This window comes from Ochotona curzoniae, unplaced genomic scaffold, assembly GCF_017591425.1.
Source record: "Ochotona curzoniae isolate NIBS_2020 unplaced genomic scaffold, NIBS_Ocur_1.0 scaffold_2587, whole genome shotgun sequence".
In the NCBI taxonomy this organism is placed as follows: Eukaryota; Metazoa; Chordata; class Mammalia; order Lagomorpha; family Ochotonidae; genus Ochotona; species Ochotona curzoniae.
Window position 1 is genome coordinate 7,040,994 of NW_024467096.1, and position 12,398 is coordinate 7,053,391.

General features: G+C 35.7%; 1 protein-coding gene across 1 annotated transcript in view; it reads left to right on the forward strand.

Moving 5' to 3' along the window:
* The window catches only part of ACAP2 (ArfGAP with coiled-coil, ankyrin repeat and PH domains 2), a 138,409-nt gene that overhangs the window by 121,224 nt on the left and 4,787 nt on the right, over positions 1-12,398 (forward strand). Inside the window, exons 19-22 of the mRNA XM_041003114.1 lie at positions 1,783-1,970; positions 2,402-2,511; positions 4,589-4,699; positions 7,159-7,220. Coding sequence (XP_040859048.1) covers positions 1,783-1,970; positions 2,402-2,511; positions 4,589-4,699; positions 7,159-7,220 — 471 coding nt within the window. The remainder of the gene's footprint in view (positions 1-1,782; positions 1,971-2,401; positions 2,512-4,588; positions 4,700-7,158; positions 7,221-12,398) is intronic.

Below are 12,398 nucleotides of genomic sequence, written 5' to 3' on the forward strand. Positions count from 1 at the left end.
TGACTGAATGATTTCTAAAGGATGTAGCCAGTCTTTTGGAAGGTGCTGTTATCTCAAAAAGTAGCAGTCCCTGCCCAACCCCGTGTTTAGGAGTTTTCTCCTAGTTGTGAATTCTCCCATGCATCATACTATGCTAAAAGTGCCATGCTAATAATTATGGGTAATTTTTAATCCACATAAACTCTATGTCATTATTTTTCTCTCTTTCCTTTGGCCATCTTTTTTATTTTTAATTATTTTTATTGGAAAGGTAGATTTTTACAGAGAAGAGAGACTACCTTCTGCTTCTATCTGCTGATTTACTCCCTAAATGGCCACAATGACCACAGCTGAGCACATCTGAAGCCAGGAGCCAGAAGCTTCTTCTGGGTCTTCCACATGGGTGCAGGGTCCCAAGGCCTTGAGCCATTCTCTGCTGTCTTCCCAGGCCATAAACAGGGAGCTAAATCCAAAGTGGGGCAGCTGGGACATGAATCAGCACCTGTGTGGGATCCTGGAACTTGCAGGTTGAGGATTAAGTAATTGAACTATTGTCATCACCCTAGTTTTTTTTTTTTTTTTAAGATTTATTTATTTTATTACAAAGTCAGATATACAGAGAGGAGAGACAGAGAGGAGATCTTCTGTCTGATGATTCATTCCCCAAGTGAGTGCATTGGCCAATACTATGCCGATCCGAAGCCAGGAACCAGGAACCTCTTCCGGGTCCAGGAACCTCTTCCAGGTCTCCCACACGGGTGTAGGGTCCCAAAGCTTTGGGCCATCGTTGACTGCTCTCCCAGGCCACAAGCAGGGAGTTGGACGGGAAGTGGAGCAGCCGGGATTAGAACCGGCGCCCATATGTGATCCCAGAGTGTTCAAAGCGAGGACTTTAGCCGCTAGGCCACGCCACCAGACCCTATCACCCTAGCTTTTTGTTTTTATTTATTTTTTTAAAGATTTATTTGTAATTGAAATGCTAAAATCTGACAGGAAGATGTTCTGTCTGCTGGCTTACTTCCCAGATGGCTGCAATGGCAAGCCTGAGCTGGACTGGTCTGCAGCCAGGGGAACTATTTCTGGGCCTTGCATGTGGGTACAGGGGCGCAAGCACTCTGCTGCATTCTCAGGCTGTTAATACGGAGCTGAATTGAAGAGTGGAGCAGCTGGAACTCTGTGGGATGCCCACACCCAGGCAGTAGTTTCACTGCTTATGCTAAGGTGTTGGCTGCTGGTTTTGTTTTTTGACCTGAGCATCAATCTTAGATTGTTTCCTTTATGATTTAAGTGACTAGATTTATAGAAGATTCAGGGAGTGACTGAGTATTCTTTGAATTATATAATGGAGTGAGGTTTGGTGTAGTAGTAAAATCTCTTTAGGATTTTTTTTTTTTAATGTCCAAACTTTTAGTAATGTAGCCTCTTCTCAGTTCATTGGATACTGGCAGGATATAAGAGCCTGATGTGCCAGCTGATACCATTAGAGAAGAAGACTGAATAAAGTTTAGGGGATAATGTACAGGCAGTAAGAAACCTGTGTGAAAATCTCATCATGATAGTTTACGATTTCTGGTGTCAAAGCTTTCACATTGTGGGAAGTTTGAGTTCATTTTTTTAAAAGTTGTTGTGGAATGCGTGTAGCATAGGGTTTATCATCTTAGCTGTTTTTAAGAATGCAGTGGCATTTAAGTACACCGGATTGTTTGACAATTCCAGATATCCGTAGAACTCTGTTTATCTTGCAAAATTCTGTACTCATTCTGTATCCTACACTTTTATTGATGTTTTGTATTTGCTTTACAGAAGGAGAAAGGCAAGATACTTCTGTGTTTGTCAATTCTAAACATCTTAATCCAGGACTTCAGCTCTATAGGGCTTCATATGAGAAAAACCTTCCAAAAATGGCCGAGGCTTTGGCTCATGGTGCAGACGTGAACTGGGCTAATTCAGAGGAAAACAAAGCAACGCCGCTTATCCAGGCTGTATTAGGGGTATGGATGCATGCTTGGGGGTTTTCAGTGATGGCAGTGCCTTAGAACACAGCAACTTATGAAGATGGTCTTTAAGCATTAATAGATGAATTAGAAAACAGAGGCGTCTGTAGGGGTTAGTAATAGTATTTGGGAGTCACTTTAATTGGTTCAGCCCCTCCCTTGCCTTTTTTGTAAGTAAGAGAAATCTGATGAAGTAGGAGTGTTTTGCTGTATCAAAAACTGCAAATGCGTTCTTCCTAGAAATTGTGCTATGAACAAAAGTAAAATAATTGATCATTTCTCCTCTTTTCCTGGGGGTTATTTTATTTTTCTTTAGGGAAGAATGAAATAGAAATGGTATGAAACTAACATACAAGAAACTGTACTGGTTTGGAATAGAAACATATCTTGCTTATGTTACACATTGCTGCCTTCCTTTTTTCTTTAAGGGCTCTTTGGTGACCTGTGAGTTCCTCCTGCAGAATGGTGCTAATGTGAACCAAAGAGATGTCCAAGGGCGGGGACCACTACACCATGCTACTGTCTTGGGGCATACAGGGTAACTAGAAAGCATAAGTATTTAAGTATACTTTAATTTGAAACCGTATTTAGCTTTTACTGAAGTTAAGGTTATTTGGTATAGTTTGTAAAGAAATACATTCTTGTGACTTTCATTAATAGGGCAGAAGTTGAAAGAGACTGTTCAGCTAAAACAAACAAACAAACAAAAACTATTCTTCATGCAGACATCATAGGGGTTAAAGAGTGCTCGAAATGTCTGCTTCCTGTATCAGAGTGCTAGGTTCAAGTCCTGACATGGCCTCTGATTCCACCTGCTAATAGGTACCATAAGAAGCAGCTTGTGATGACACAAGTGTTTGTGTTCTGGACACTCAGATGGAAGCCTTGAGTTGAATTCCTGGCTCCTGTCTGGCTATCCAGGCCCTGTGCCGTGCTTTGAGGGCATTTGGATCATAAAGGAGCAGTTGGACCTGTCTCTCAAACAAGTAAATAAAAAAAAATTTAAGTTACTATTTTCAGATGTAAGTACTATAGCAAGTAGCTAACTAAATTATTAACTAGATAGTTGTAATACTAACTTCAGTCACACATGAGTGGCTGAAATTATGATCCTTTGTGTCAGGCTTGTCTTCATGTGAATTGATAGAAATACACCTATGTTGACTGCATAGCACAGCACACAACCTATCTTGGGAGAATTTTCAACTTTAGAATTGCTAGTTTTTCTGTAAGTGTGCTAAAGTGAAATTACAAATGAAGTTCTCTGTTTTGATTATTGACATTCTGACTTTTGGAGCAATATTGCATCTCATAACAATAAAATAATTAAAAATAGACTTAGAAATTATAAATATGTCATAAACATAGTCATTTATGTGGAAAGTTTGTCATAGATGACTTTTTAAAATGAAATATCATGATATCTAAATATTTTTAAAAATGTATTTTTATAGTATCTTCTATTTTATGATTATTTTCTTTCCCTCTGTTATTAGTTAGAGTTAATTCAATAACTTCATAAGGAATTTTCTATACTGACTTAAGGTAGTATTTAACTTAGGTTTTGCCCTTTTCTTCTTAAATTATCATACTTCTTCCTATTTCACAGACTCCATATGCCTGTTTTTAATGTGTGTATAAGTATATTAATTTAAGTATTTATTTGAGGTCTAGAGAGACGGAGGGAGATGGAGAAAGAAGGCTATCTTTTAATCATTGGTTTGCTCTTCAGATGTCCATGGCAACTGGGGCTGAGACAGGCTGACAGGAGGAGCAGGAACTCCCTCCAAGTCTCCCACATGGGCGGCAAGGACTCAAGAAATTTCTTCTGTAAAAGGGGAAAGAAAGAGATCTTTTACCTGTTAGTTGACTCCTCAAGTGGTTGCAGTGGCCAGGGTTGGGCCAGACTGAAGCCAGCAGCCTGGAACTTCATTTAGGTGTCTTGGTGACAGAGTCCAGGATACTTTCTTCTGTTATTTTTAGTTTCCTGGTGCTCATATAGGATGCTGGCATCTCAGATGGCAGTTTAACCCACAGAAGCACAATGTGAGTCCTGACTCATGTCCTAAAGCCATCACCTGTTTCCTCTCAGTGAGACTAGACCTGGAGCGGATCAGGCACTCTGATGAAGGATGTGGGCATTCAAAGTGCCATCCTTAACCATTGTGCCAATGCCTGCCCTCTCATATTTTTCACTTTCTTTAGTTATGAATACTTGTGGAATAAAATTGGGAGATTACATCATGTTTATTGCTATTGTACTATGATTAATGTATTATGATTATGTATTATTGGTTTCCTTGATTCTGAAATAATAACTGATTTTTCTACTTAGGCTTATAAATGTCTACTTTTTAAAGATAATCATTAAGGGGAGGGATCATAATTTATATATTTCATGCTAAATAGCAGATTAAGATAATATATATGAGAATATCTTCAGACTTATATAATGCTAGTCTTGGTAAATCTTTATTTTTAGTAGTTAATCAATGTTTGTAGAATGAATCAAGAATTTCTTAATGAAAATATTATTTCTTTAAATTAGAACTTTGTATGATGAACATTAATAATTTTCCTTAAAAATATCTTGAAAATGTTGTTTCCTTAACCAGGCAGGTATGTTTATTTCTGAAACGGGGTGCCAATCAGCATGCCACTGATGAGGAAGGGAAGGACCCTTTGAGCATAGCTGTAGAAGCAGCCAATGCTGATATAGTAACTTTGTAAGTATTCTCTTTTATTTTAGGTAGTTTTCATATGTTATATGTACAGGCTATTAACATGGAGTTTGGTACTTTTGTGAACTTTAAATTTGCCATTTATTATGTGTTATATGTTCCTCTAAGTACGTTACTTACAAACACTGTAAATGAATGAACAGTTGATTTGCTTTTCATAAAAATCCTATAAGGAAAACATGTTTCTCATATGTAAGGAAGCTATACAATAAGTAGTTTGAAAAATTAGTCAGTGATAGAGCTGGGATTGAAACTAGAAGGGATTCTGGGTCTGAAATTCTGCTTAGTCATTTCTGCTCTTTTGCCTGACCAGTAAGAAGAGAAAATCTAAAATAGCTATTTAAAATAGCATCTTTAATTCTTAGTATAGTTCTAAGTGGGAAGGGAGTTCAGGTAATTAATTATTCTAGTGTTTTGACAAGTAAAGGATTCTAAATGAAGAGCCCAACTGCATCGATGTTATTAACTTAGGAAGTTGTATAGCTTTTGGACAGCGATAGAAATTTTTGCTTAGTTTTTAAAATTCATACAAATACCCAATTATTTAAAGATGAATGTACTTATTTATTTGCATAGTCAGAGAGGGAGACGCAGAGTAGCATCTTCCTTCACTGGTTCACTACCCAGAGGGCTGCCATGACTGGGGTTGGTTGGGTCACATGGAAATTAGGAGCCTGGAACTCCATCCAGATCTCCCACATGGGTGCAGGGACCCAAGAACTTGGGCTCTCTTCAGCTGCTTGCCCAGGAGCATTAACAGGGAACTGGAGAGGAAGTGGGACAGCTGGGATTCAAACTGGTCGCCATAGGGGATGCTGGTGTTGCTGGCAGTGGTAAACCCACCATGCCACAGTGCCAACTCTGTATCAGGTTAATTTTTTAAAATAAAAATACATGTTTCTGAATGTTTTAATAAAGTTTAATGTGATTTGTTAGAGAATTTTGAGGTTTTGATTTGGCTTATATGAAAATAGTTTGTTACACTTTTAATGTAGGAAATCTAAAGTGTTTTTTTGTATGAAGTCACCTACTTATTCTGTCCTGGGCTACATGAATTACTGATTCTTCATCATTTAAGTAAAAGTGGGTCCATCTGCAATGCTGAGTTTCAGACACTTAAAGAGACAAACTCTTATGGCTGCCATGAACTAACTCCTAAGCTCCCACTGAGAATTCTTGACTTAACATGTAACACTTCCTCGAATCCTTTCCAAATTAAAAACCAAAATAAAAAACCCAAATCAATTTCTTATGTTCAGTACCTTTTTCCCACTAGAGGAATTCTTGTTATTGCCGAGTCTGTTGTAGGAAAGCCTAGAACCTTTAAATGATTATGGATTTAGAACAGAAGACAAATGAATTATTAAAGCAAAATATACTCTAGAGAACCTAACCTAGGAGCAACTTCCCAGGCAATTCATAAATAACAACCATTTCCTCCCTCAGCAAGTTTAAAATAGTTATTCATTATTTGACCTCAAGTTGTCTAGATTTTCACATTTTTTTCTTGGTGTAAAGACATAATTTTTACTTTAGAATTTTTGTAAATAAATAGCCTCTCTAAAAATCAGGAATACATGTAGTAGAGTGGTTGTTAATTCAAACAGTGATTAAGAGAGCACATTAAGATGGAGGGAATTGTGAAACTGAAGATAAGGAAAGTCTGTGTGTGATGTTGCAGTTGCCTGTGGGAATACGTCCTAAGAGGGTAACTGAGGGTCCCGGAGGGCAGTGGGCATTTGCTGGCTCAGCAAGACTGTCGAGCTGTACTAAGTGGGAGAGAGAAAATTTTCCTGTTTCAAAATGTTGCATAAAGTTAGTCAGCAAAAATGGAAAGAGAAGACATGCTCACCTTACCCCAAAGCTACCTGTTTATCTTCAGTTGCTAGGATGAATAATTTCAAAAAGAATCTATAACTAACATGGTAGCCTTCAGAAAACCTTCAGTGTAGCCCAAGTCATTTATTATGGTAATAGAATTTATGAATCAGACCCTATTCCTAATTTTTGTACATAGTACCTGTAGTTTAAACCTTGGGCATTCTCTCACTTTGCTGTGAGCCAGAATTTCTGAGAAGCTATTGCTTCCACTCTGGAGAAACAATAATTTCAGCAGTTGGCAGGTGATAGTTGACAGGTTGTGGCAGGAGCCAGGAATCCCCTGGAGTCTGGAGGATGCAATTGCTGGAGCTGTCACTGGGATGCTGCTTAAATGGAGCAGAGATGTACTTGTCAGAAATGTTTTATTGTTTTCACATGGGAATTCCAGAATTGCGAAACAATTTTGTATCTCATTTTGTTGGGTCTGATAAACCAAAAGCTATTTTTGTCTATGGCAAATATTAGTAAAGGAAAAAGAACTACATTAGTACACATATTACCTGCCTGTTTAGTTCATTTGTTTATGAATTAATCACCTAACACACTTGTTTATTTGATTTAAGGTTGCGCTTGGCAAGAATGAATGAAGAAATGCGGGAATCCGAAGGACTTTATGGACAGCCAGGTCAATATTCTACTAATAATCATACTGAAATGCAATATAAGAAATGCATTCAGGAGTTTATCAGTTTACAACTGGAAGATTCATAGTTCTGTAGCAAAACAATGTGATAATTTAGTTTTTATAACTTGTAAATTGTGAGTTGTTAGCTATGTACTGTACTTCTCAAATTTTTGAGTGGCTAATCCTGGGCCTTTAAAAATGCTGAATTATTCCTATTACAGTACCCATTGACCTGCTATATTTAACTCTGGCTGCTGACTTTATCTGCTGTACAGATGTCTTCCATATACATTCCAGTGAAGTGAATGGAATGATAAAAGTATTCTTTATATACTTACAGCAGCAAAATGGTTTCTTTTTGGAATTCTTTGTAGCTTCAAGTGACTGTAACAAAATTGTTTTCTTTGTGTTATTCAGGGATTTTCTATGAGTTTTGTTCAGGGAAAAAGACAAATCATGTATTTGATATATAACAAGTCACTATGGAAAGTATCATGAAAAAGTATTGATGAGTTTTGTATACCTGTCTAAAAAACAATTTGAAGATTTAAAATAAAAATACACCAATAGATTGAGAAGTTCACATAGGGAGTAGAATCCACTTAAAAGTTTGAGGAAGAGTTCTGATTTAGTCACTAGTTTTGCCTCAAATAATTGTACATCTATTGGATAAGTGAAAGTATTTAAAATATTTCATGAACCCTGTGTCTAACTAGACTTACTCTTGTGAGAGAAATCTTAATTCATGGTTGCTTCAAGTTTCATTTTGAATAATTTTCACCTGTGAGTCAGGAGGTCAAGAAACAAGAAAATGTTGATCGAATTCCTTTCTTTGATGAACATGTGCTGATTATATATTCTTTACAAAGAAGTGAATGATTATTTCATGAATTTGAGTATATGAATTACTACTCTTGGCTTAGAATTCATATACATGTTGGTAAAAAGTTTCAGAATTTTATGAACTAAAATACTTGAAATGAACATTGCATTGAGTCATTAAATTTAAGAAGGGAATATTGATGTATTGCTTTAACAGTGGCCTGATCATATCAATTATTCCTGTTAAATGTATTTTGAAATTTCTATACTTTATGCTAGTTTAAAGCCATTTGCTTTATTTTAGTTGAATTGTACACTATCAGTGTGGGGCCATTTTTTCCTTAGAACTGTATCTGCTACTTCGTTGCAGCTTGATTTATTAGAGAAGTGAGAATTGAGAGTAGAGGCACTTGAGCTAGATGTTTCTAATCTAGATGTTCTGCTTTAATCCTATGGATCATACAGTACTGCTGACTCATGATATGGTATTTCAGGATGAGGAGTACTGGTTAAAGGTGAAGCCCTAGAGTTAATTCTGGATTTCACCTATTTGTTTTAAACTTGAATGCCAGATTTTAAATAAGTTATAATTTTATAACAGATGTACTTATGTGATAGTATTACTAGGCCATTTTTGAGGCCTTTGTGTTCAAGCACTTTAAAATAAAAATTGCTCAAAGGATATGACCTGAAATAAGGGTGAACTTCAAGTTAGGCATTGGGGCAATTGCTGTCTCTTTAGTGATTGCTGCTGAAATGCACCATTATTAGTCAGAGGTTAGTGGGCAGCTCTCCCCTGAAATAGGGAGCTGGACAGGACAGGGCCTCTGTTTTTACCTCCTCTGTTTCTACCACACCTGCTGGGGTTTCTGCTGCCACATTTGGGAGCATTTAGATGTCTCTTTGACTATCACGTGTATTTAAGTTGATCCAGAAGTAAATGAGTAATGCCTGCCACTCATTAGTAATAGAGACACATTGAGTTTTTAATTTATTTTAATAAAAATTAGGGGAAAAGAGCTTCATTTTTAAATAAACTTTTATACTATTCCCAAATTTTAGTTTTGAGGTTAAAAATTAATCAGAATTCTGGAAGTAATGTTCTCAGATTGAAAGCAGACTTTTGATCCATTTGAAGGGTCAACCTGAAAATTGGACTTTTAAACTCACTTATAGGGCCTGATATATTTGGAACAGAATAATTGTGTGCTTACACAGGTGATGTGTTGAAATGGCACAGTAACTGCTTTCTAGTTGCTCCTTCCCCCTCCTTTACATGCCTTTTGAGAGCAGATAAGTTTGGCTCATGGTTTGCCCTCTAATTTTTTTTTTCCTCATAGACTTTTGTTCATTGCTTTATTGGAATCTTACTTGGCTATTCTAGCAATAGAAAGAAAAGCCTCAGAATGCCCATCATTTCTAGGTACAGGTGTTTTCAGTCTTTGGTAATGAAGAGCTCTGTCTTTTGAAAGATTCAGATGTAATCTTTGGCAAATGTGGCAAAAGGGAGGTTCTCCCTCCTGCACTTCGTGTCTCAGCTCCAAGGACTTGGGACTCTCAGTTTTTCTAAGACAACGAATGTGACAGCAGGTCTTCTGAAAGAAGGGGCTGTCTGTTAGCAGTGTCTACAGCCCTCAGGAGGCCTGGGTGGGTGAGGGAAACGGCTCATTGTGCTGCTAATTGCTGGAGAGTGGTTTGGTAGTTTCTACAGTCTCTGGTCTTGTTGAGATTGTTGGTTTAGGGGACCAGTACTGATTCTGTGAGTGTGCAATAGGTCAGCCTGGTAGTTACTAATTTATTCAGTTGCAAAATGAAGCTGTTGCCAACTCAGGGCAAGATTACTCATTTAATCTGCTTGAGGCGAATCTCATACGTGCCCTTCCCTTTGAGGGTGTACATTTCAAGATTGAAATCTTCCAGTTCTTGAATCATTATTATTACTATTGTCATGGCTATTCTGAATACCAAAAATTAAAAATGAATTTACATTCTCAGTGGAAACACAGCAGTATGTATTTTAAAAACCTCAAATTCTTCAGTCACATAGAAAACCTAGCTTTCTGGAGGGGAAAAACATGACCAAGTAATATGGTTAGTATTACCATTATTGGGTGACAAGTTGTTCACCACTTACAATAAACTGTTAGGTTTACTTCTGGGAACATTCCAAGGCAGCATATCCTGAGTTTTCTTTATGTTTTTTAGTGCACACAAAATGTTTGCCTTGGGAGAAGTTCTAAGTGATTACAGTGTTTAAAATAATCACCACAAGGTTCAGTTTATGTTAGCTGTCTTAAATATCTTAATCATTAACCTTCTTGTAACATTTGTTTTTGTTTTAAGGTCTAAGAAAAGTAGACCTTAAGCAGTATGTTAATGGTATATTAAGTGTTTTGTTAGAAACTGTTAACAGAAAGGGATGTGTGTGTGTGTGTGTGTGTGTGTCTATGTGTCTGTATGAATGAAGGTAGAAACTTCCTTTTATTTTATAGTAACTTTATAACTTTTTTTAGTCAGTGAAATCAAGGATTATTATAGCACCAACATTTTCCTTCAAGGAAGCATTTAATTCAATGATTGGAAGGTCTTAATATTTTTTGCATGGTACAATGGTTCTACTAAAATATAGTTGTGTAATAGGTACTAGATGACTGAAAAATAAAAAAACAGGAAGTCATAAAAAACATCCACAGTTTGTCATACAAATAAGCATTGCTGATAGTAGAAGCCATATATTACCATTGTACGGTTATTATATTTAAGAATGTTCATCTGGTGCTATCTGTAAACCATTTGGCGTTAGTGTTTGCTAGATCCTTCTATTTCTTCTTGAATGTATAATGTGTGCCTTTTAAGTTACTTTTGGTGTTGAATGGTACAATCAGTGTGGTATTTTTGTATTATAATCTGCACTTTACACTGTCTTGGAAAGTAAAATTCCAGACTATCCTGTTTTAAATAATATTTTAAAGATATTTATAAAGTTTACAATAAATATTTTAAATATTTTAATTTAACTTCTAAAATTTTTAGAATATTTTGTATGGTTTGTTAATTGCTATTTATTGTTGCTCTCTTTATCTTTTAGAATGACTAAAAATGGGAATAGGTTGTAGTTTGTAGTCTGTCTTTTAATGTGGAAGTACACTTTTAAGAATTGATGGATATAAGTATTGCCACTTGTTACATATGTCAACCCTTATTTTGTTATGGTAGTAATGATATGAATTAGGTATTATTCACAGCCAACTATTAAGATTGTCTTTTAACTGTTTTTGTCTCTGTAAAGTTACTTGATTAGATTTAATTTATTGATTCAGGTCATGAATAAATTTCCAGGGCTATGTGAAAACTATAGTGAGATTTTAATAAATTGCTTTACAACACAGACCAAATATTAAAAGCAAATAAAATATTAAAGATTTTTATTGAGAATCTTGAGTTATGCTATTAGACATTTTTGCTAGCGTTTTACCTCTGTCCAACACTTTTCTGATTCTCTAGCTTTTGGTATGACATTTGTTGCCTCAAAAATCTTGCTTTTTAAAAACTGACAATACTTACTGCACTGTTAATAGCAACTGTGGCAATGAGTTTATTATAAGATGGATGCAAGGTATCTTATGGAAAATAATTATAAAATCATGTTGCAACAGTAGTTACCAAAAACAATACTTTATGGTCTAACTCCGGAGAACAGAATTACACCAAGCATCTGTGTGAAGCTAATGTTTAGCAGGAAGCATTCATGATGAATGATTCATTTTGAAAATAAAATTCCTTTGTCTGAGGGATTAATCTGCATGTGTATATATATGTATATATATGTGTGTGTATATATTTAGTTTCTCATGGCAAGAAAAACAGTATTCACTCTGCTATATTACCGGTAGCATATTCTCTATAATTGTATGTATTCACATTTTTTTTTTTGCTAATTTAACAGTCTTTGGTATTTGTTCGCATTTTTATCATAATATTCTTGCTCATAAATTCTGTAATATACAGAAAACTTCTGACTACATATAAAATATGATTTTATAGTCATTTTCTACCTTTTTTTATTTTAAGCTCAATAAAGAGTAGATTAGGTACATTAATTCTAACCATTAAAAAAGGAATAACTTTTCCATCTGTTATTTAAAATGGAAGTAGAAGTTTTTTCCCACCTATTGATCAGTTTGTCTCGTTAACTAATAACTTGCATCCATCATAAATCTTAGTATTTGATTTAGTCATTTCTTTTGACCTTTATCAAGGAAAATACTTGTTTGAAGAATGTCTTGTTTGCTATAATAACTCTTCTAGAATGATTTTTATTTCTCATGTGTTAATAAATGTATCTCTTTACCTGGC